Source organism: Eschrichtius robustus, chromosome 16 (genome assembly GCF_028021215.1).
Source record: "Eschrichtius robustus isolate mEscRob2 chromosome 16, mEscRob2.pri, whole genome shotgun sequence".
Lineage (NCBI taxonomy): Eukaryota > Metazoa > Chordata > Mammalia > Artiodactyla > Eschrichtiidae > Eschrichtius > Eschrichtius robustus.
This window is the reverse complement of record NC_090839.1, coordinates 12563964-12589322: the sequence shown is the minus strand read 5'-3', so window position 1 is coordinate 12589322 and position 25359 is coordinate 12563964. Positions and strand designations below refer to the sequence as shown.

At 40.0% G+C, this 25359-nt stretch overlaps 1 protein-coding gene across 1 annotated transcript in view; it reads left to right on the top strand.

The window, feature by feature from the left end:
- Positions 1-25359, top strand: part of ARFGEF2 (ARF guanine nucleotide exchange factor 2) — a 97485-nt gene that overhangs the window by 66592 nt on the left and 5534 nt on the right. Inside the window, exons 26-35 of the mRNA XM_068525226.1 lie at positions 624-775; positions 8633-8805; positions 11042-11202; positions 12904-13034; positions 13185-13314; positions 16781-16916; positions 17763-17901; positions 18010-18064; positions 19246-19360; positions 22294-22424. Of these exons, the coding sequence (XP_068381327.1) occupies positions 624-775; positions 8633-8805; positions 11042-11202; positions 12904-13034; positions 13185-13314; positions 16781-16916; positions 17763-17901; positions 18010-18064; positions 19246-19360; positions 22294-22424 (1323 nt within the window). The remainder of the gene's footprint in view (positions 1-623; positions 776-8632; positions 8806-11041; positions 11203-12903; positions 13035-13184; positions 13315-16780; positions 16917-17762; positions 17902-18009; positions 18065-19245; positions 19361-22293; positions 22425-25359) is intronic.

The window sequence follows — 25359 nt, the reverse complement described above, 5'->3', positions numbered from 1 at the left end:
ACCCCTCAACCAGACCTTCCCCAAAGCTAATTATTTTTTATCCATTCAGTATACAGGCCGACCTCAGAGATATGGCGAGTTCAGTTCCAGACCAAAGAAATAAAGCAAATATCGCAGTAAAGCAAGTCACGTGAAATTTTTGGTTTCCCAGCGCATAAAAAAGTTATGTTTATACCATACTGTAGTCTATTAAGTGTGCAACAACCAAAAAAATGTACATACCTTAATTTTAAAATAGTTTATTGCTAAAAAACATGAACCATCAGCTGAGCCTTCAGTAGATTGTAATCTTTTTGAAAATAGTAACATCAAAGAACACTGATCACAGATCACCATAGCAGATATAATAATAATGAAAAAGTTTGAAATATCGCAAGAATTATCAAAATGTGACACAGAGACACAAAGTGAGCATATTTTGAAAACATGTTTAATTAAATGTGTTTCATCATTAAACTTAAAACTGTCCAGCTCATGCCAAGAAATACCTTTTTCTTCCTCTTGAGGTGTGTTTTCCCAGAGCATTTGTTTTGAAGGCAGGCTGTCCATGTTTGAGGTCCAGAACCCCATATCCACAGTTGTTCCACTGTGCCTATTTCACCTCACCTCCTGTTCCTGCTCAGGTTGGCTGTAACCCCAATGAGGATGTGGCTATCTTTGCTGTTGACTCATTAAGGCAGCTCTCCATGAAGTTTCTTGAGAAGGGAGAATTAGCCAACTTCCGTTTCCAGAAAGATTTTCTGAGGCCCTTTGAGCATATCATGAAGAAAAACAGGTATGTGCATTATTCTGGAAGACCCTTAGTCAAATCCCTGCTGGGGGTCTAAAAAGGTCTCCTAACACTAACCACACGATTCGTTTTTTCTTCTCCTGTTTGGCGGAAGCAAATAAAATGAGCGTACTTTGATTCACACCTATTGTCTCTTAAGTAAATCACAGTAAGATCTGTGTGTAACCTTTTCCAGAAGGGCAGATCATACAACTGCAGCTAGTAGAAGTACATCATGCATCCTTACCGGGGAGCTGGGTGCTGAGGGAGTTCAGAGAAAGAGCTACTGCCAAAGCAGCCTCGCACAGGGTCAAGAACTGTGTGACCCAGACTGGTTCAAGGTGGCGGAGTAGAAGGACGTGCTCTCACTCTCTCTTGCGAGAGCACCGGAATCACAACTAACTGCTGAAAAATCATCAACAGGAAGACACTGGAACTCACCAAAAAAGATACCCCACATCCAAAGACAAAGGAGAAGCCACAATGAGACGGTAGGAGGGGTGCAATCACAATAAAATCAAATCCCATAACTGGTGGGTGGGTGACTCACAAACTGGAGAACACTTATACCACAGAAGTCCACCCACTGGAGTAAAGGTTCTGAGCCCCATGTCAGGCTTCCCAACCTGGGGGTCTGGCAACGGGAGGAGGAATTCCTAGAGAATCAGACTTTGAAGGCTAGCGGGATTTGACTGCAGGACTTCAACAGGACTGGGGGAAACAGAGACCCCACTCTTGGAGGGCACACACAAAGTACTGTGCGCATCACGACCCAGGGGATTGAGCAGTGACCCCATAGGAGACTGAACCACACCTACCTGCTGGTGTTGGAGGGTCTCCTGCAGAGCCGGGGGGGGTGGCTGTGTCTCACCGTGAGGACAAGCACACTGGCAGCAGAAGCTCTGGGAAGTACTCCTTGGTGTGAGCCCTCCCAGAGTCCGCCATTAGCCCCACCAAAGAGCCCGGGTAGGCTCCAGTGTTGGGTTGCCTCAGGCCAAAGAACCAACAAGGAGGGAACCCAGCCCCACCCATCAGCAGACAAGTGGATTAAAGTTTTACTGAGCTCTGCCCACCAGAGCAACAGCCAGCTCTACCTACCACCAGTCCCTCCCATCAGGAAACTTGCACAAGCCTCTTAGATAGCCTCATCCACCAGAGGTCAGACAGCAGAAACAAGAACTACAAACCTGCAGCCTGTGGAAGAGAAACCACATTCACAGAGATATAGACAAGATGAAAAGGCAGAGGGCTCTGTACCAGATGAAGGAACAAGAAGAAACCCCAGAAAAACAACTGAATGAAGTGGAGATAGGCAACCTTCCAGAAAAAGAATTCAGCATAATGATAGTGAAGATGATCCAGGACCTCGGAAAAAGAATGGAGGCAAATATCGAGAAGATGGCAAGAAATGTTTAACAAAGACCTAGAAGAATTAAAGAACAAACAGAGATGAACAACACAATAACTGAAATGAAAAATACACTAGAAGGAATCAATAGCAGAATAACTAAGGCAGAAGAACGGATAGGTGACCTGGAAGACAGAATGGTGGAATTCACTGCTGTGGAACAGAATAAAGAAAAAAGAATGAAAAGAAATGAAGACAGCCTGAGAGACTTCTGGGACAACATTAAAGGCAACAACATTCACATTATAGGGGTCCCAGAAGGAGAAGAGAGAGAGAAAGGACCCGAGAAAATATTTGAAGACATTATAGTCGAAAACTTCCCTAACACAGGAAAGGAAATAGCCACCCAAGTCCAGGAAGCGCAGAGAGTCCCATACAGGATAAACCCAAGCAGAAACACACCGAGACACGTAGTAATCAAAATGGCAAAAATTAAAGACAAAGAAAAATTACTGAAAGCAGCAAGGGTAAAACGACAAATAACATACAAGGGAACTCCTATAAGGTTAACAGCTGATTGCTCAGCAGAAACTCTACAAGCCAGAAGGGAGTGGCAAGACATATTTAAAGTGATGAAAGGGAAGAACCTACAACCAAGATTACTCTACCCAGCAAGGATCTCATTCAGATTCGACGGAGGAATCAAAAGCTTTACAGACAAAAGCTAAGAGAATTCAGCACCACCAAACCAGCTCTACAACAAATGCTAAAGGAACTTACTCTAAGTGGGAAACACAAGAGAAGAAAAGGACCTACAAAAACAAACCCAAAACAATTAAGAAAATGGTCATAGGAACATACATATTGATAATTACCTTAAACGTGAATGGATTAAGTGCTCCAACCAAAAGACACAGGCTTGCTGAATGGATACAAAAACAAGACTCATCTATATGCTGTCTACAAGAGACCCACTTCAGACCTAGGGACACATACAGGCTGAAAGTGAGGGGATGGAAAAAGATATTCCATGCAAATGGAAATCAGAAGAAAGCTGGAGTAGCAATACTCATATCAGATAAAATAGACTTTAAAATAAAGAATGTTACAAGAGACAAGGAAGGACACTACATAATGATCAAGGGATCAATCCAAGAAGAAGATATAACAATTATAAATATATATGCACCCAACACAGGAGCACCTCAATACATAAGGCAACTGCTAACAGCTATAAAAGAGGAAATTGACAGTAACACAATAATAGTGGGGGATTTTAACACCTCACTTACACCACTGGACAGATCATTCAAACAGAAAATTAATAAGGAAACAGAAGCTTTAAATGACACAATAGACCAGGTAGATTTAATTGATATTTGTAGGACATTCCATCCAAAAACAGCAGGTTACGCATTCTTCTCAAGTGCTCACGGAACATTCTCCAGCATAGATCATACCTTGGGTCACAAATCAAGGCTCAGTAAATTTAAGAAAATTGAAATCATATCAAGCATCTTTTCTGACCACAATGCTATGAGATTAGAAATGAATTACAGGGAAAAATACGTAAAAAACACAAACACATGAAGGCTAAACAATACATTACTAAATAACCAAGAGATCACTGAAGAAATCAAAGAGGAAATCAAAAAATACCTAGAGGCAAATGATAATGAAAACACGACGATGCAAAACCTATGGCATGCAGCAAAAGCAGTTCTAAGAGGGAAGTTTATAGCTATAAAAGCCTACCTCAAGAAACAAGAAAAATCTCAAGTAAACAATCTAACCTTACATCTAAAAGAACTAGAGAAAGAAGAACAAACAAAACCCAAAGTTAGTAGAAGGAAAGGAATCATAAAGATCAGAGCAGAAATAAATGAAATAGAAACAAAGAAAACAGTAGCAAAGATCAATAAAACTAAAAGCTGGTTCTTTGAGAAGATAAACAAAATTGATAAACCATTAGCCAGACTCATCAAGAAAAGGAGGGAGAGGACTCAAATCAATAAAATTGGAAATGAAAAAGGAGAAGTTACAACAGGCACCGCAGAAATACAAAGCATCCTAAGAGACTACTACAAGCAACTCTGCCAGTAAAATGGACAACCTGGAAGAAATGGACAAATACTTAGGAAAGTATAACCTTCCAAGACTGAACCAGGAAGAAATAGAAAATATGAACAGACCAGTCACAAGTAATGAAATTGAAACTGTGATTAAAAATTTTCCAACAAACAAGAGTCCAGGACCAGATCGCTTCACAGGTGAATTCTATCAAACATTTGGAGAAGAGCTAACACCCATCCTTGTCAAACTCTTCCAAAAAATTGCAGAGGAAGGAACACTCCCAAACTCATTCTGTGAGGTCACCATCACCCTGATACCAAAACCAGACAAAGGTAACTACAAAAAAGGAAAATTACAGACCACTATCACTAATGAATATAGTTGCAAAAATCCTCAAAATACTAGCAAACAGAATCCAGCAACACATTAAAAGGATCATACACCATGATCAAGTGGGATTTATCCCAGGGATGCAGGGATTCTTCAGTGTATGCAAATCAATCAATGTGATACACCATGTTAACAAACTGAAGAAGAAAAACCATATGATCATCTCAATAGATGGAGAAAAAGCTTTTGACAAAATTCAACACCCATTTATGATAAAAACTCTCCAGAAAGTGGGCACAGAGGGAACCTACCTCAACATAATAAAGGCCATATGCAACAAACCCACAGCAAACATCTTTCTCAATGGTGAAAAACTGAAAGTATTTCCTCTAAGATCAGGAGCAAGACAAGGATGTCCACTGTCACCACTATTATTCAACATAGTTTTGGAAGTCCTAGCCACAGCAATCAGAGAAGAAAAAGAAATAAAAGGAATACAGATTGGAAAAGAAGAAGTAAAACTGTCACTGTTTGCAGATGATATGATACTATACATAGAGAATCTTAAAGATGTTACCAGAAAACTACTAGAGCTAATCAGTGAATTTGATAAAGTTGCAGGATACAAAATTAATGCACGGAAATCTCTTGCATTCCTATACACTAATGATGAAAAATCTGAAAGAGAAATTAGGGAAACGCTCCCATTTACCATTGCAACAAAAAATAAAACATCTAGGAATAAACCTACCTAGGGAGACAAAAGACCTGTATGAAGAAAACTGTAAGACACTGATGAAAGAAATTAAAAATGATACTAACAGATGGAGAAATATACCATGCTCTTGGATTGGAAGAATCAATACTGTGAAAATGACTATACTAACCAAAGCAATCTACAGATTTAATGCAATCCCTATCAAGTTACCAGTGGCATTTTTTACAGAACTATAACAAAAATCTTAAAATTTGTATGGCGACACAAAAGATCCCAAATAGCCAAAGCAGTCTTGAGGGAGAAAAATGGAGCTGGAGGAATCAGACTCCCTGACTTCAGACTATACTACAAAGCTACAGTAATCAAGACAATATGGTACTGGCACAAAAACAGAAAGATAGATCAATGGAACAGGATAGAAAGCCCAGAGATAAACCCACACAGCTATGGTCAACTAATCTATGACACAGGAAGCAAGGATATACAATGCAGAAAAGACAGTCTCTTCAATAAATGGTGCTGGGAAAACTGGACAGCTACACGTAAAAGAATGAAATTAGAACACTCCCTAACACCATACACAAGAATAAACTCAAAGTGGATTAGAGACCTAAATGTAAGACTGGACACTATAAAACTCTTAGAGGAAAACATAGGAAGAACACTCTGACATAAATCACCGCAAGGTCTTTTTTGATCCACCTCCTAGAGTAATGGAAATAAAAACAAAAATAAACAAGTGGGACCTAATGAAACTTAAAAGGTTTTGCAAAGCAAAGGAAACTACAAGCAAGACGAAAAGACAGCCCTCAGAATGGGAGAAAATATTTGCAAACGAATCAACGGACAAAGGATTAATCTCCAAAATATATAAACAGCTCATGCAGCTCAATATTAAAAAACAAACAACCCAATCCAAAAATGGGCAGAAGACCTAAATAGACATTTCTCCAAAGAAGACGTACAGATGGCCAAGAAACACATGAAAAGCTGCTCAACATCACTAATTATTAGAGAAATGCACATCAAAACTACAATGAGGTATCACCTCACATCAGTTAGAATGGGCATCATCAGAAAATCTGCAAACAACAAATGCTGGAGAGGGTGTGGAGAGAAGGAAACCCTCTTGCACTGTTGGTGGAAATATAAATTGATACACTATGGAGAACAGTATGGAGGTTCCTTAAAAAACTAAAAATAGAATTACCATATGACCCAGCAATCCCACTGTTGGGCAATATACCCAGAGAAAACCATAATTCAAAAATACACATGCACCCCAATGTTCATTGCAGCTCTATTTACAATAGCCAGGTCATGGAAGCAACCTCAATGCCCATCGACAAACGAATGGATAAAGATGTCGTATATATATACAATGGAATATTACTCAGTCATAAAAAGGAACGAAATTGGGTCATTTGTAGAGATGTGGATGGATCTAGAGACTGTCATACAGAGTGAAGTAAGTCAGAAAGAGAAAAATATCATATATTAACTCATATATGTGGAACCTAGAAAAGTGGTACAGATGAACTGGTTTGCAAGGCAGAAATAGAGACACAGATGTAGAGAACAAATGTATGGACTCCAAGGGGGGAAAGTGGTGGTGGTGGTGGGATGAATTGGGAGATTGGGATTGACATATATACACTAATATGTATAAAATGGATAACTAATAAGAACCTGCTGTATAAAACAATAAATAAAATTCTAAAATTCAATTAAAAAACGAAATTTTATAACATGAGAAATGCTTAGTCGCTTAGTGAAAAGAGCAGGTTATAGAATTGGGCAGTCAGTGTAATAATAAAGATTGTGATATAGTGTATCTCTCCATAAGAAATGCCATAGCATCATATAAAAGAATCTTTTTCTTTATGTTTTTCCCTACATTTTCTAAAACATTTATTGTCACCATTTATTACTTTTAACAGTCAGGCAAAAAACAGTTTAATAAATATGTATATTTCTTGCCAACAAGTTGCTTTTTTTTCCCGGGAGAGAAAACTATGAATTCATTGGTATTATGTGTTAAAGTCACCTAGGTATGTAGTCAGTCCTCCATTATCTGCAGGTGGCAAATTTTCTTTGTGGACTTTCAGCTAATTTTTAACTTTCTCCTTGCCTTCTCTAAACAACCTTTCCTATTATCAGTTAGTATAGGTCCAGCAGACAAGCATGAATGTTATCCTAAGCCGGATGAAATTTGCAAGCCAAGTTTCTCCTCCTAAAACCACTCTAATGACTTTCAAAGCTAGTGCGATAGAAGCATTAGGTTTGTGTTGCCTTGCTTCTTGCTATTTGTGAGATAGTAGTGTTCACCCCATAATCATATATGTCTAAAAGACATATGTGCTAATCTGTTGTAAACATCCAGGTCACACCATGTTGAACCTTGCAGCTGCTTCAGAAAATGGACCATTTTTTCTGTCTTCATGTTTTGTTTTGTAATAATTAAATTTAAAATATTCATCTTAAGTTATATATGTATGCTCCCATCCAAGTGTATGTGTTTGCCATCCACAAATATCTCTGCCCAAAAACCTAAGAGGGTATGCATTAAGAATTTAGGAATCGTTATCTCTGGGTGGCAAAAGTATGAGTATATTAGTCTAAATGTTTTGGGCCAGAAAAATTGACCAACAGTGGCTTAAACCACAAGTCTATGTATTGTTTACTTAACAAGTCAGAAGCAGGCAGTCCCAACTTTGGTTCCATAGCCCAAATTGTAACCAAGGGCCCAGGTTCTTTCTGTCCCTTTGTTTGGCCATAAACAGGTTGCTTTTCTTCCTTGAGCTTACTGTTTCGTGATTGCTGGACAGAGACTTTAGCTCCAGGCATCATGCCGTGTTCACAGTGGGAGCGATTAAAAGAGGCAGAGCCCACCATCAGAATGGGAACAAGAGGAAAAGGGGCAGAACCTACCAAGTGTATTCCTTTTAAGACAAAAGCAGAACCTTCCTAGAAATCCCTCCCCTCCCACACCCATAGATTTTCTCTTACATCTGATTAGTTAGAACAGGTCATGTAGCTCCCCTAGCTGCAAGGGAGGCTGGGAGATTGAGGTCCTGGCACATGAGACAAGATTGTCATGTTGTCTTACATTATTTATGATCGGTTCCCTGAGGTCGGGCATGTTGCTGCCCAGATGAAATCAGACTTATTAAGGAGGTGGGAAGATGACTGCTGGGTAGGCAACTAACTGACATGTTGACTGTCTTACTATTTTTTCTTTTTGTTGTCTCTAATTTTTTTTTAATGAATGTGGATTACAACATGCTTTAAAAAATGTTTTTTTAAATTGCTGCTTCTAAGCAATGAGCTGTATTCATTTATCTTCCCACTGTCCAAAGTACAGATGACATGGGCTGCCCCATTCTTTCCTCAGGTCTCCAACCATCCGGGACATGGTGATCCGCTGCATCACCCAGATGGTGAACTCCCAGGCGGCCAACATCCGCTCCGGCTGGAAGAACATCTTCGCCGTGTTCCACCAGGCCGCCTCGGATCACGACGGGAACATCGTGGAGCTGGCCTTCCAGACCACAGGCCACATCGTCAGTAAGTGTCTCTGTTCCCTCCTGACTAATGTCCCACATGCAAGTCTAGAAGAGTGATCATTTCTTTCCCATCTATTTTACTCCCAAAAGGGGCTTCCTTGTTTAGCTACACTGTGACGTGCTAACATGCCAGGCGGTGTGCTGGGCTCTTGACATGTGCTCAACAACCCTAGGAAGGAAACACAGTCGACCCTCATTATTTGCAGGTTCCATGTCTGTGAGTTCACCTACTTGCTAAAATTTACATGTAACCCCAAAACCAGCATTCCTGGCCCTTTTGTGGTCATTTGCTGACACATGCATGCACAGAGCAGCAAAATGCTTGTCACCCAAGGCACACATTCCCAGCTGAGGTTGAACAAGGCCTTTGTGTTTCAGCTCTCTTACTGTAAATAAACAGGTAGCCTTTCTGTGGTAAAAACTTACTGCCACGTTTTTGGCATCTTTGTCTTAGTTGGTGACTTTGCCATTTAAACCAGTCCATAGCCCAGTGCTGAAGTGCTGGCCGGTGTTCCTAAGGGAGACTGTGGTGTACTTCATGGAGAAAAATAACATGTTTTAGATTAGCTCCGTTCAGGCATGAGTTATAGAGCTGTTGGCCATGAGTGTAATGTTAATGAATCAACAAAATATATTAAATAAGTTAAACAGAAACACACGTAAAACAAGGTTGTGTGTTAATAGGTTGATGAAAGTATTGTAACCAGAGCCTCGCAGGAACCTAACCCCTTTTTCCCCTAGGAGATGGTTCAGTATTTGCTAATTCATTGTTCACAGCGACTTGTGTAGAACACAAGTACCATGAGTAACAAGAACTGACTACAGTCATCCCTTCATACCTGTGAGAGACTGGTTCCAGGACACACCTTGGGTACCAAAGTCCACAGATGCTCAGGTCCCTAAGATGAAATGGATATAATCTACACACATCCTCCTGTATACTTTAAATCACGTCTAGATTACTCATAAACACAACGTAAGGCTATGTAAATAGTAGCCGGTGCACAGCAAATTCAAGCTTTGCTTTTTGGAACTTGCTGCAGTTTTTTTTTCCTGAATATTTTCGATCTGGGGTTGGTTGAACCCACTGATGTGGATACCATTATTTCCCCCTATTTTACTGAAGAGGAAAACAGGCACAGAAAAGTAAAGTAAGACGACTTGTCTGAGGTCATGCAGCTGGGAGGTGGTGGAAGATTGACACCTGGCAGTCCAGCCCGGAGCTGGTGCGGTGTCCCTCCACTCTGCACTGACCACAGGTCCTCGGTCCTGCCTGTCATCACGTCACAAGATGCTTACTTGTCTTGGTTTTTGTGGAAATTGTAAAGCAGTGGGTCAGCTTTGATTTTTTGAGGTCGTTTAACTTTTTGTAAACTTCTCGCCCCTCGTATTCTTCTCTTAGGTGGTATTTGTAGGGTTTTGAAAACCTTCAGTTTCTAAATTGCCTGTCACCTTTAGCTCACTGACTTTCTTTATCTCACTTTGTCTTCATAAGGCTCCAGTGAGGTAGCATGAGGTGTGGTCTTAGGGTGGAAACGGCTGGGGAATTAAGGGACATGCTCAGAATCACAGAACTGGGGCCAGAGCTTTGCTCAGTGCTCAGCTTCTGTCAGGCAGACTCTCTGGGCCAACCCCACACACACATCCATGTTTATATCTTATATGGTTACGCAAGCTCCATCCTAAAACGGACACCTTGGCATCCTGGAGAAACTTGGTTTTCTCTTGGCTGTCCTCTCTCACTTCCTTAGGGCCACTTCTCAGAAAGGACCTCTTCACAGAGTCCCCCTTCCCTCACCACCAGCCTTTTCTGTCTTCTGTCCCCTTACTCAGCACTTACCCCAGCTGAGATGATCTTACATATCTACAGATTTAGGTGATTATTGTCCGTCTTGCCCACTGGAGCAAAGGCAGGAAATTTGGTTACCTCTGTGTACCCAGGGCCCACAACCACGCTTTGCATGTAGTCAGCACTCAACAAATGTTTGTTGAATCAATGACTGTTCAGGCCTTTACATCGTTGCATGAGCTCAGGAACCAGTGTAGTTCTAGCCCAAGCTGTACTCAATGCATTCATTCCTGAATAATTTAATAAGAAACCCTGTCTTCCAGAGACACTGACATGCTTTCCTTAGATTTTCATAAAAGTAATCATCCCTGGTATACGTATGTGTGTGTGTGTTTAATCCCCATTTCTAAATCCCGGGCTTACAAAAAATGTGCCTTTGTTTCCCCAGCAACCATTTTCCAGCATCATTTCCCTGCAGCCATCGATTCCTTTCAGGATGCTGTGAAGTGCTTATCAGAGTTTGCCTGCAATGCTGCTTTCCCTGACACTAGCATGGAAGCCATCCGGCTCATCCGCTTCTGTGGGAAATATGTCTCCGAGAGGCCTCGGGTACAGTTTTCCTCTCTTCACTCATTTGGGCTGTGAGGGGGGAAAGGAGTTGTAGGCAAAAACTCCTTGCTCCTGGCAAAGACCGTTCCAGCTACTCTTCTAGAAACGCATGTTTCCCCTAAACTAGGTGTTTATTTCAGAATGCTGCCATTACAGGGGTTATACCTTTTATGTTATTTTGTATGTATGAAGTTATTTTATTCACACTGAACTTTTATATGGTATTCTACAGATTGTTTTTGTAGATGATAGTAGTTTAGCTGTGAATTTTGGCAAAGCTGAAGAAGCAAGATATTTCTATTTGAAAGAAAACAAACCTCTCTTTTAGGAAATGACATTATGCCACTGTGATGTGGTTGAGAAATCACATTTAAAGATGACCTTTTGTTTACTTCCGAAAATGTTTAGGGTTTTTCTGTTACATCTCACCTTTCTAAAGAGGCCTGCCTGGGACTTCCCTGGCGGTCCAGTGGTTGACACTTCACCTTCTAGTACAGGGGGTGCAGGTTCAGTCCCTGGTTGGGGAGCTAAGATCCCACATGCCTCGTGGCCAAAAATCCAAAACATAAAACGGAAGCAATATTGTAACAAATTCAACAAAGACTTTAAAAATGGTCCACATCAAAAAAAAAAAAAAAAAAAAAAACCTTTAAAAAATAAAAAAATAAAGAGTCCTGTTTGGTTCAGCTGACTGTCTCAAAACACTGAAATTGGGTGGAAATGAACACAACTAAACTGATGGGCGGGCTGTATAGATCTCTTCTTAAGCATTCTTTACAGAAGTGTAAACCCCTAAGATGATATGTCTGGTCCCTACAATGGTTCATTAAGATGTGATGATAATGCGAGCCGCTGTTGATTGAGTACTCACTACATGTCAGGCAACATTCTAGGCATCTTGTGTGTGTAGATTTGTTTAATCCCACATCAGACCTACGAAATGGGTAATTATATCCCCATTGTACAGGGGAGTTAACCAAAGCAGAGAGAGAAATTGCCTAATGTTAAATAACCAGGGTTGGTTAAAGAAATTCCATTACCACAGACAATACTGCTTCAAGAGTGGTTAAGGAGCAGAGGGCTCAAGGTCCCAGAGATAGGGCAGAAAGTAGGGCTTCCTACTTAGACTGTGGAAAGATTGCCAGCTCCTAGCCGCATGACCTTGGGCAGCTTACTTAATCTCTTAGTGCCTCAGTTGACTCATCTGTATAATGGGACCATTATTTCTACCTGCTTCATGGAATTGTTGTGAGAATTGTTAATCCATGTAATGCACCGTCACAGTTCCTGAGCCATAGCAAGCATTTAGTAGATAGTAGCTGCTGCCGCTATTAAGTAATACGTGTTACACTAACATTCCAGAAAGACCTAAGATATTGAATCATCCTGGATATTTTGCTATCACCATTTGACCTTTATTGCTTTTCTTAATGTACCACCTCCTGCCCCCAGGACTCTTGTGGTCAGCCCCACTCAACTTATTCTAAAGCCCACTAAGTTCCGAAGGTTCACAGGGGAAAACTGCTCATGTGCCCTTGGAACAGGCTTGTCTCTGTCTCCTCAGGATTTCCTATCAGACCCTTGCTGAATGGGTATTTTCAGGAGAGGAAAATGTGCGGGGCTTTAATCTTCGTGTAGTTCTGTTTCAGTTCCTTCCTTTCACTTGCATAGTCTGTCTCTGAGAGGTGATTCTCACTGTAGGTGCTGCAAGAATACACAAGCGACGACATGAATGTGGCTACTGGCGACAGAGTCTGGGTCCGAGGCTGGTTCCCCATCCTCTTCGAACTCTCCTGCATCATTAACAGATGCAAGCTAGATGTACGGACAAGGTAACCGTGACCCAGGGTGGTGCCCCTTCCTTCCGTCACTGAATGAGCCTCCGGCCCCTGCTCCCCTCGGCCCCAGGCTCTCCCACTGTCTTCTCTGCTGTCCTCTTCCCCCACCCGTTCCCTCTTCCATGCTGGCTTTCTTTCCTCCAGAGGGCTCACGGTCATGTTCGAGATCATGAAGAGCTATGGCCATACCTTCGAAAAGCACTGGTGGCAGGACCTGTTCAGAATCGTGTTCAGGATTTTTGACAATATGAAACTCCCCGAGCAGCAGTCGGAGGTGGGTGATGACTAAAGCGCTGCCCTGGGGAGATGGGAGAAGAGCCCCTCCAGCCTTTGTCTGCATCTGGTGTTGCATCGTCATCCACAGCACAGGGAAGTCTTAAATACTGAGCCATTTCGGGTCTGTTTTGAAAATGGAAACACCCTTCCTGGCCTTCTTCTACCAGTATCGAGTAGTGCTAAGAAACTCTCCCCATCTGGGGAAGAGTGAGGGGAAATAAATCACCACCGGCTGCCTACTTGGCCCTCGGGCATTGGACTCGCAGGCACCCCACTGGTCCTCTTACTTATTTGCTTCATATGGACTTCTGAACAGTTGGTAAAATGTGGAACATCTCTCCTCCCTTTAAAAATCCATTAAAAGGATTTTTAATGAGGTTACAGCTGGAGATAATGTTGGCAAATATTAGGCCTTTTTTTTAAAGAATGTTTGATACATCTAGGAGTCTTTGTTATTTCTCCCCTAGGGACAAGGGGGTCAGGAAAGGATGTTCTATTCCAAGATTTTTAGTAAGGAGTGCAACATTTTAACCTTCTTTTAGGAACAATGTTTCCTCCCTCCCCCTGGTATAAAAGTACTATATGCTTAATAAAGAATATTAGGAATATACAGAAAATTCATAATTTTACCATTCCGAAATTAGACTTAATGCTGTGGCAAACTTCCCTCAGTCTTCTACATGGTTCAGATGTGGTTGAGGTTATAGTATACATACAGTTTTCTAATCTTACTTTAAAGTGAAGTTTTCTTCATTATAAAACAAGAAACAGGAAAACAAAGAAAAAAATTTAAACACCCACAGTTTCAGTCTTCCACTGGTAACCACTGTTACCCCTTCAGATAGTTCTTGTGTGTTTGTATATCTCATACCTTTTTTCTTTTGACAAAAATGGAATCCCACCTCACATACTTTTTAACTTAATACATGAGTATTTTTTCCACAGCTGTAACTTTTCTTCTACAATGTTTTTAAGGACTGCAAAACATTCCTAGTTGTGGATGTTCCATAGTCCATGGAAAATCCTTTGCCGTTTTTCTTTCTTTAAACAGCACTAAAATGAACATTTTTTCCAGATACACTTGTACTTATTTCTTTATTTGTTTAGGGTAAGTGGCCTGACTGTCAGGTTTGGGGCATACATGTTACTGAGGCTTTTGATACATACTTCTGAGTTGACCAAATACATATGTAGTCATTTACACTGCTGTCAGCAATGCAGGAGAGTTCCTGTTTCTCCACACCCACTCCAGCTCTTCATATTTTAGTTTATTTAATCATCAATTTGATAGACCAAGAGTAAAACATTTAAAAGTTTTTTAAGTGCTGGCGAGGTTCTGTTATTTTCCTTCACGTCACTGATCATTACATTTCTTCTTTTACAAATTGCCTTTTCATATCCTTAGCCCATCTATTGACTTATTCATCTTTTTCCTATTGATTTATGAGTTTTTTAGTATAAAAATAATACAGCATATCCTTACATAAATTGCAGATGATTTTGCCCACTTGGTTTCTTTTTTGTTTTGGAAAATTTTAGCTTTTAAGTAACCCAATCTATTAGTTTTTTACTTTATAGTTTCCACTTTGGAAATCATGCTTGGCAACCTTTCCCTTTTCCTTAATTTATAAATCTCTCTGTATATTTCCTTTGGTAATTTCATGACATTTTTATTTTTTTTATTTTCAGCTTTCTGAGATACAATTGGCATAAAGCACTGTATAAGTTTGAGGGGTTCAGCAGAATGACTCAATTTACATGTATTGTGAAACGATTACCACAGTCAGTTGAGTTAACATCCATTATCTCATGTAGATAGAAAGGAAAAGAGGAAAAAACTTTTCTTTTTCCTTGTGATAAGAACATTTAGGATCTACTCTCCTAGCAACTCTCAGGTATACCGTCCGGCAGTGTTAACTGTAGTCATCATGTTATGCATTACATCCCCAGCACTTATTTATCTTATTACTGGAAGTTGGACCTTTTTTTTTTTTTTTTTTTTAATAAATTTATTTATTTATTTATATATTTTTTTATTTTTGGCTGCGTTGGGTCTTCGTTGCTGCACATGGGCTTTCTCTAGTTGCGGCGAGTGGGGACTACTCTTTGTTGTGGTGCGCGGGCTTCTCATTGTGGTGGTTTCTCTTGTTGAGGAGCACGGGCTCTAGGTGCACGGGCTTCAGTAGTTGTGGCTCGCGGGCTCTAGAGCGCAAGCTCAGTAGTTGTGGCACATGGGCTTAGTTGCTCCGTGGCATGTGGGATCTTCCCGGACCAGGGCTCGAACCCATGTCCCCTGCGTTGGCAGGCGGATTCTTAACCACTGCGCCACCAGGGAAGTCCTGGAAGTTGGACCTTTTAACCCCCTTCATCCAGTTCCCCCATCCCCATCCCGAACCACAAATCTGATCTTTTTTTCCTGAGTTTGGTTTTGGGTGTTTTTTGTTTTTTGTTCTTTGGGTTTTATTTTTAGATTTCACATACAAGTGAGATCATACAGTATTTGTCTTTGACTTATTTCACTTAGTGTAATGCCCTCAAGTTTCATCCATGTTATTGCAAATGGCAGGACTTTCTTTTTTATGGCTGAATAGTATTCCATTATGTGTATATATATATATCACATTTTCTATATCCATTCATCTGTTGATGGACACTTAGGTTGTTGCCATGTCTCAGCTATTGTAAATAATGATGCTGTGAACAGGGGGTTGCATATATTTCTTCAACATAGTGTTTTTGTTTCCTTTAGGCATATACCCAGAAGTAGAATTTGCTGGATCATATGGTAGTTCTATTTTTAATTTTTTGAGGAACCTCCATATTGTTTTCCACAGTGGCTGCACCAATTTACATTCCCACCAACAGTGCACAAGGGTTCCCTTTTCTCCACATTCTCCCCAGCATTTGTTATCTCTTGTCTTTTTGATGATGACCATTCTAATAGGCATGAGGTGATAATCTCATTGTGGTTTTGATTTGCATTTCTCTGATAATTAGTGATTTTGAGCACCTTGTCTGTTGGCCATTTGTATATCTTCTTTGGAAAAATGTCTATCTAACATCATTTTTAGTATTTAAATCTTTGGTGTAAGGTGTGAATATTTAGCATAATAAAAATTTTTTGGAAGTATCACTTTGAATGACTGTTAATATTCTGTCATATGGATGTACTCAATTTAATTGCCACGTTACTGAGCATTAGTTTATGTCTGTGTTTACAGTATATGAATACCAGTGTTGGTAAACATCTTTATTCATAAACCTTCAGCCACAGATCTTTGATTATTTCTTCAGGGTCCATTACTGGAAGTAGTGTTATCGCATCAGTGGATGTGAACATTTTAAGACAGTTGCTACCTATTGCTGAATTGCTTTTCAGAACACTTTGCCAATGATATGTGCGGATGCCCATCTCACCACAGGGAGAGTGGCTTTTAAACATTATCTTTTAATTGTTTTTCCAGAAATCTGAGTGGATGACAACAACTTGCAATCATGCACTTTATGCTATTTGTGACGTATTTACCCAGTTCTATGAAGCTTTGAATGAAGTTCTTCTTTCTGATGTATTTGCACAGTTGCAGTGGTGTGTAAAACAAGGTACTCTTTATGTGGTTAGGCATCATTTTTCTTGACATAGTCCTTAACGAGAGATTAATTCTTTCAGTATATAAAAGCATGTAATGCCAAGGAGTACAATGTATAATTTAATTGGTGAAAATGTATATTTTTTAAACTTAATTAGAACATAAAAACAGTCTCTCCACCAAGTCAGTTTATAAGCATTTCTTTTAAGGTGGGATATAGTAAATTTTATATCTCAAAAGATGTACCTTTGTATATTACTATTCTTTCTACTTTTGTGTATGTTTGAAATTTTCTAAAATAAAATGTTTTTTAACTGTACTGTGAGAATCAAGATCAACAGCTTCATCAATGGACATTTTTTATTTTGAGTACTTACGTGTTTATTTTAGTATGTATTACGAAAAATACCCACCTAGCACATTAGACCTGCATCCCATAGATAACTTTGGCTTAGGACAAGGCTTAATTTAGTTAAGTTTTTCAAAGAGTACTCAGTTTTCAAGTAACTGATAAAACAGCTGATACACAGCAAAAATTGGAAATGTAATGTTTGACAGTTTTCAGAAACACTGGTCTAATATTTTCTGTCTTTACCATTTCTCGAACAAGGAGCCAGTTAATTAAGTAGCAAAATGTTGACCTTCTTCCATCCCTAGCAATATAGCATGATAAATAATTCTGCCTCTTTATAGCCTACTTAAACTCTGAAAATTTTACCGTCCATAGCAATGCTTCATTAATTAGAAGCCAACAAGCCCAAACAGTTGCATTGTCTCTACCTCACGATAGGAAGCATCAGCAATCAGGTTGGAATCAAAACAGCATTTGAAGTTTAATGATAGATGTTTTATTTTGCAGATAATGAGCAATTGGCTCGATCAGGTACAAATTGCTTAGAAAACTTAGTAATATCCAATGGAGAGAAATTCAGTTCTGACGTCTGGGACAAAACATGCAATTGTATGTTGGATATTTTCAAAACAACCATCCCACATGTGTAAGTGTTAATGTGATTACTGCTGTTTATTTCTACTTTCAGTGGTTATTTTAAAGCTCCGGGTTGCCCTTCACGTTGATTGATTTCCTTCTCTTGCATTCCCTTTAGTTTGCTGACATGGAGACCTGTAGGAATGGAGGAAGATCCATCAGAAAAACATTTGGTAGGATTTTTTTTCAGTTGTCTTTTCTCTGGTCACATATTATAGTAAAAAATTAAGCAGCCCAAAGGGTTTGTGCTTTTCTGATGGGAAGTGAGTAGAAAAGGTTATAAGAGCTAAACACTGTGTATGTTCATTAAAATATTTTTTAGAGAGTACAGAAAAGTATTAAGGAAGTAAGTCATTTCACTCAATAAAAACCACAAAACACTTCTAGTTTCCTATTTATGTGACTGAGCACACACAACCCACATGTTGGCAATTTGGGCTCACTTTGTACATAATGTATTACTTAACACCACTGTGGGCATTTTTCCATATTCCTTTTTTTTGGGGGGGCCCTCTGCGTGGCATGTGGGAGCTTAGTTCCCTGACCAGGGTTTGAACCCACGCCCCCTGCACTGGAAGCGTGGCATCTTTACCACTGGACCGCCAGAGAAGTCCCTCCATATTCTTAAATATTCTCTGAGAACAGCCTCTTCGGTGGCTGCACATTATTGTAATTTATTTAACGAGTTTTCCCTTGTTGGACACTCTCGTCAGTTCTCGTGTTGCATTGTTATAAATATGGCTTTGGTGTCATTATCCTTATTTATTGCCCTCCTACCTAAGGAGCACCTTCCTCTCCACCAATGAAATAGTAGTTTTTATGTTTTGTGTAAGGCCCCATAAAAAAGTTCTAATTCAAGTGTCACTTTAAAATACTTTGGTTTACAAGGGGGTTTGTCTAATTAGCTTCTATTTCCAAGTACCTATAAAGCCATTAGATTTTCAAAGGCATTTGGGACATAGCAACTTAAAAATGAAGCACATTATATAAACATTCTTTGTTTTTTAACTTTCTGCTGTCAACTTAAAAAAAAAAAAAGCCTAGCTACCGTGCTCGTTTATTTTTGAACTTGAGCTCATTAAAAATTTGTCACACCTCATCATGAACTCATAGTATGTGGAGAAATGCCCTCTAAGTTGGAATCAGAAAATGTTGAAATTTTAATGGGAGGGAGAAGTAATTGAAATTTGTAATCTCTCCCCTGCAGCCTCTGAGAAGTGCTGCATTTATACTTCAGGCTGAGCAGACACAGATTGAAGTTGGGCCAGCAGTGTTAAAATGGGCTCATCTCTGCCCAGGTACTGACTTGTGGGCCGAGAAATGAACGTTGTGCTTCTCTCTGGTTTACTTCTAGGATGTGGATCTGGACCGCCAGTCTTTAAGCAGCATAGATAGAAATGCCTCTGAGAGAGGCCAGAGCCAACTCTCTAACCCGACCGATGACAGCTGGAAAGCTAGACCGTATGCAAGTAAGACCACTTTCTGTATTGTTTTTGTATTTATTTATTTATTTATTTTAAATAGGTAACATGTTTACATGATTCAGATATTCAGAAGGTGCAGAAAGGTAAACAGGATATAAGCCTTTCTTTCACCCCTGGGCCTCAGTCTGCCTGTGCCTTCCCTCGTGGCAGCCAGTGTCACCAGTTTCTTATATACCTTTCTAGAGACATTTTGCTCATGTGCAAGCAAATGCACATCCACATACACAAGCATACAATATGTATCTATATTTATATGTGAATTCTCCACTCCTTTTTATACAAATTATAGAATACTATGCATTATTCTTTTTTTACTTAATATAGCTTATAGATCATTCAAAATCAGTACCTAAAGTGCTTTCACACTCTTCTGTACTATTGTGTACATTGCCCCAGGTTGTAGATGTGCTATTATTTGCTTAATTCGGTTCCTACCTGGACGTTTATGTTATTCCTAGTCTTTTTCTGTTATAAACAATACTGCATTGAATCACCTAATACATGTGTTATTTGTGAGTTTATCTGTCCGGTAAATTCCCAGAAAAAAAGATTGCTAGGTTAAAAGAGAAAGTGCATTTGCTATTTTGATAGATAATTCCACATTGCTGCCTATTAAGGTTGTACCTATTTACGTGATCTCTGGGAATACGTAGGTGATATTTGGTATCTTTTGAGTAGTTTTAATTTGCAGTTTTCTAATTATGAGTGAAATTGAGCAGTTTTTCAGGTGTTTAAGAACAATTTCTATGAGCTATCTATTCATAATCTTTGTTCATTTTGTATTGATTGTTGTCTTTTTATTGGTTTGGGTGGGGGGCTTTTTATGTGTTAGATATCCCTTTTCTGGATATGAGTTTCAAATTACTTTTACTAATTTATCTCTTAATGTTGCTTATGGTGTGTTTCCCTGTCTGTCATTTAAACAAATAGGTTTCACAGTTGCTATCAGCCAGGCACAGTACTGTGTGTCCCATGTGTGTGCTCTCATGTGATCCTTATGGTTGCCCTTTGAGGCGGTACTGTTTTACATTTGAGTGAACTGGGCCTTAGATGACATGACTTGCCAATATGTAGTAGAGTTGGGATTCAGACCCTTTTGGCTGACTGAGAAATTGGAACTTTTCTGGTATTAGTCTGGTCTTCTTAAAGTTGTGGTCCCCATTATTTTTCTTCATAGCAGTTTCAGCCTCTTCTCAACATGCCAGTTTGTTGGTGTTCCCACTGACATTAAACTTCTGAAGCAGCACATTAGACAAAGCCCGGTGTGGTCACTGTTATCTTTTGAAGGCACAAAAAATATGGAATCCATTCAGGAGGCGCCATGTTGGAGACTGACGGGCTGCTCCTCTGTGTCTGCAGCATAGCCGGTGTCTCTCCGGTGTCCAGGGAGAGAAGCTGTTTCCTCATCAGCCCCTGATAAAGGGGTTGGCTTGTGTGGGAGGGGCAAGTGGGCATTTCTTTAAATGGAACCACTGAGTGCAGCAAGATGTTTATGCTCTAAGAGATGCCTGGGGCTTGAGACCCCTGCCATTCCTCCAAGGAACCGTGCTTTGTTTCTCCCGGGCTCCCATCTCAGCCTCCCTTCTGGGCATGAGCTCAGTGAATAGAGCAGCAGGCAGAATCTCTTACACCACTTGTATTGGTTTTTTTCTTTTTCTTTTTGGTCCAAGATGGTGTCATTGAATTGGCATAAGTTAAATGTAAATCTGTTGCAATTCCACTGTATACTTTTTCAATTAAAACTAATTCTGGGGACTTCCTGGTGGTCCAGTGGTTAAGACTCTGCCTTTCCACTGCAGGGGCCATGGGTTCAGCCCCTGGTCGGGGAACTAAGATCCCACATGCCCTGCGGGTGCGGCCAAAAAAAAAAAAAAACTAATTCTGCATGGAGAATTTTTGTATGTATACATATAATTTCACAGTCACTTTCAAAAGCTTGAAGATGACCCAACTCCTTGTTCTTATTTAATGTTTATTTAATATTTTCAACATTCTGATTCTTTAACAAGTTGAAAAGGAAGCTCTACTTTTACTGTAGTCAAATCAGCCAGCACTTACAAAGTGCCAGACATGGGCTGTTCCTGAGCCCAGGGATTGAGAAGATGAGACGTTAGTCAGAGTCTAATCAGTAGGCAGAAACCACACCAATAATTTGAACAGGGAAAATTCTACATAAAGAATTGTTAAAACAAAATTAAAATTAAAATTAAAAAAAATAAAATAAAATAAATTTTTAACAATTAAAAAAAAAAAAAAAGAATTGTTAACTAGTCAAAGAGGGCTAACCACTGAAAGAAGTAGGAGAAGACTCTGAGGGATATGGAAGCAGAAAATGTGGGAAGCAGCTACTACCTCCAGGGCAGACAGAAAGTGATCCAGGAACTAAGAGCTTAAATAAGCCGCACCCTCCTCCCCCCCACAACCCCCCCCCACCGCCGCCCCTCAAGACTGAGATTCAGCCCTTTGGAGAGTCGGCTACCGCAGGAACCTGCAGCCTCTGTGGACAGAGCACAGTCCAGAGCTGGTCTGCAGGAGTGACCCTTCAGGCAGCAGAAAAACGCGCCAGAGGACATGGGACCTGCATCGCTGACTCCCTCCCCGTCTTCAGGTCTTTGCTCAGGGAGCTCATTTTCAGAGAGAACCTTTCCTGACCAGCTTGTTTAAACTTGCATCCCCACCTTGACACCATCCCTACCGTATCCCCATCCCTGCCTGATGTCCTCATCGTTTAACGTACCACATCTTAACTTAAGTAGCTTGTTTACTGTCTGTCTCTGCCACGGGAGCAGGGATTTTTGTCCAGCTTATTCACTGTTAATGCCACAGCATCAAGAACCATGCCTGGCACATAGTCGGAGCTCAGTGAATTCAGTACTGGCTGAATCATTATTAGGGTTAATCTTTATCATCTAATATAGATCAGAAACTGTTTGCCAGCCTCCTCATCAAGTGCGTGGTCCAGTTGGAATTGATACAGACCATTGACAACATCGTGTTCTACCCTGCAACGAGCAAAAAGGAAGATGCAGAGCACATGGTTGCTGCCCAGGTGAGAGTGGCCTGAAGAAGGGCACCTGCGGGGAGGTTGTTCAGATGCAGTGGTGTGCTGGAGCCAGTGAGACTGGCTTGCAAGACCCCAGCATGCTCATTCCTCCCAGGCCCACGTTCAGTGACAGGGTACTAGTAACTTAAAATTGGCCACAATGGGAGTATTTACACCACTGAAATCACCGAATGCTAGAAATCAGGCATTTTCTGCCCCCCGCCCTCACCGAGAGCCAGTTTACCAGCATAGTACTGCTCGGACTCCACCCCCACCTTGGTGCTTTGAAAAAATGTGTCATTAATCGCAGGGACTGTTCCTTATAATTGATATACAATTTAACCGTGAATCACTGAGAGAGAAAATATGTGGATAAAGGTACCAATTTTTCCTTCAGGAAGTGCACTTTTTTGTTTTCTGTGTGCAACCTTTTATAGACACGGTTTGCTTGGAAACAGAATTTGGTGTCCAAAAGTTGGACAGTAACCTTACACCGTGGGCTGCAAACTTAAGTGCTTCAGGGGCTGGGAGATGCTGTGAGTGTGGGCGGCAGGCTGGGCGGGACAGTGGGAACCACCGAGCTTGAGGCCCGCCGGAGCCCAGCCACCTCCAGCTCCGGGGGCAAGTTGCTGTCAGGTGGGTCAAGCTGGGATGGTCTTCCAGTTTTTCAAGAGGAGTCAGAAATCAAGATTTTTCTCATATAGGACATCTCTTGTTTATTAACTACTATAATTATTGATCAGCAAAATACATCTGTTGGCCAGATCCAGCACAAAGGCTGTCCTTTTTTGGTTTTTGGTTTTATTTTTTAAGTATACAATTCAGTGGCTTTAGTATATTCACAGAGTTGTGCAAATATCCCCACTGTCTAATTCCAGAATATTTTTTTAACATTTTTATTGGAGTATAACTGCTTTACATTGTTGTGTTAGTTGCTGCTGTATAACAAAGTGAATCAGCTGTATGTATACGTATATCCCCATATCCCCTCCCTCTTGCGTCTCCCTCCCACCCTCCCTATCCCACCCCTCTAGGTGGTCACAAAGCACCCAGCTGATCTCCCTGTGCTATGCGGCTGCTTCCCACTAGCTATCTATTTTACATTTGGTAATGTATATATGTCAATGCCACTCTCTCACTTCGTCTCAGCTTACCCTTCCCCCTCCCCATGTCCTCAAGTCCATTCTCTACGTCTGCGCCAGAATATTTTTATCACTGCAAAAGGGAACTCCCTAACCATCAGCGTCACCCCCCACTCCCTCCTTGCCCCAGCCCTCAGCAACCATTAATCTATTTTCTGTCTCTATGGATTTGTCTGATGCCGGATATTTCATATTACTGGAATCATATAATATGTGAGCTTTTGTGCCTGGCCTCTTTCACTTAGCATAATGTTTTCCAGGTTCATCCGTATTGTGGCATGTATCAGTACTTCATTTTTATATATGGCTGACTAATATTCCATTGTATGGCTGTACCACATTTTGTTTATCCATTCATCAGTTGATGGACATTTAGGTTGTGTCCATTGTCTGGCTATTATGAATAACGCTGCAGTGAACATTTTTATACAAATTTCAATGTGCACATGTTTTTAATTCTCTTGAGTATATACCTAGGAGTGGAATTGCTGGGTCATATGGTAACTCAGTGTTTACCTTTTTGAGGAATTGCCAGACTGTTTTCCAAAGCAGCTAGACTATTTTACGTTCCCACCAGCAATGTATGAAGGTTCCAATTTCTTCACGTCCTCACCAATGGTTGTTACTGTCTTTTTTTTTTTTAATTATTATAACCATCCCAGTGTGTGTGAAGTAGTATCTCTTTGTGGTTTTGATTTCCATTTCCCTAATAACTAATGATGTAGAGCATCTTTTGTGCTTGTTGGCCATTTGTGTATCTTTGGAGAAATGTCTATTCAAATCCTTTGCCCAGTTTTAAGTTGGGTTATTTATCTTTTTATCATTGAATTGTAAGAGTTTTTGTATATTCTAGTTATTAGTCTCTTATCAGATAGATGTATGATTTGCACCTGTTTTCTCCCATTTTGTACATTGTCTTTTCAATTTCTTGATGGTGTCCTTTGAAGCACAAAAGTTTTTAATTTTGATGAAGTCCAAGTTACTATTTTTTCTTTAGTTACTTGTACTTTTAAAGTTATTTCTAAGAAAGCATTGCCTAATTCAAGGTCACAAAGATTTAGGCCTACATTTTCTTTTAAGAGTTTCATAATTTTAGCTCTTACATTTAGGTCTTTGATCCATTTTTGAGTTTATTATTGTATATGATGGGAGATAGGGGGTCTGCCTTCATTCTTTTGCATGTAGATGTTTAATTATCCCAGCACCATTTGATGTAAAGACTATTTTTTCCCCATTGAATTGTTCTGATAGCCATGTTGGAAATCTCTTGACCATAAATATGAGGATTTATTTCTGGATTCTCAGTTCTGTTCCATTGATCTATATGTCTGTCTTTATGCCAGTACCACACTGTCTTGATTACTGTAGTTTTTTAGTAAGTTTTGAAATAGGGAAGTGTGAGTCTTCCAACTTTGTGCTTCTTTTTTCGAGACTATTTTGGCTATTCCATGTCATTTACATCTCCATATGAATTTTAGGATCAGCTTGTCAATTCCTGCAAAGATGTCAGTTGGAATTTTGATAAGGATTACATTGAATTTATAGATCAATTTGGGGAGTATTGCAAACTCTGCCCTTTTTAACTTCTGGCTTCTAGGGAGGGTTGTGGTCCATTCCTAGAGGGCTCAACAAATATAAAATCCTTAATTATGTCTAATAATCCCTAATTATTTTAGGCAACATGTTCAATAAAAATTTCTAGCTTTCCATACCTATTTCTATGGGTTTTCCCTTCACATTTGAAAACACAGTTGTCAATCTTATTAAAGTTCATTAATCACCTGATGAGGCTAAAGATG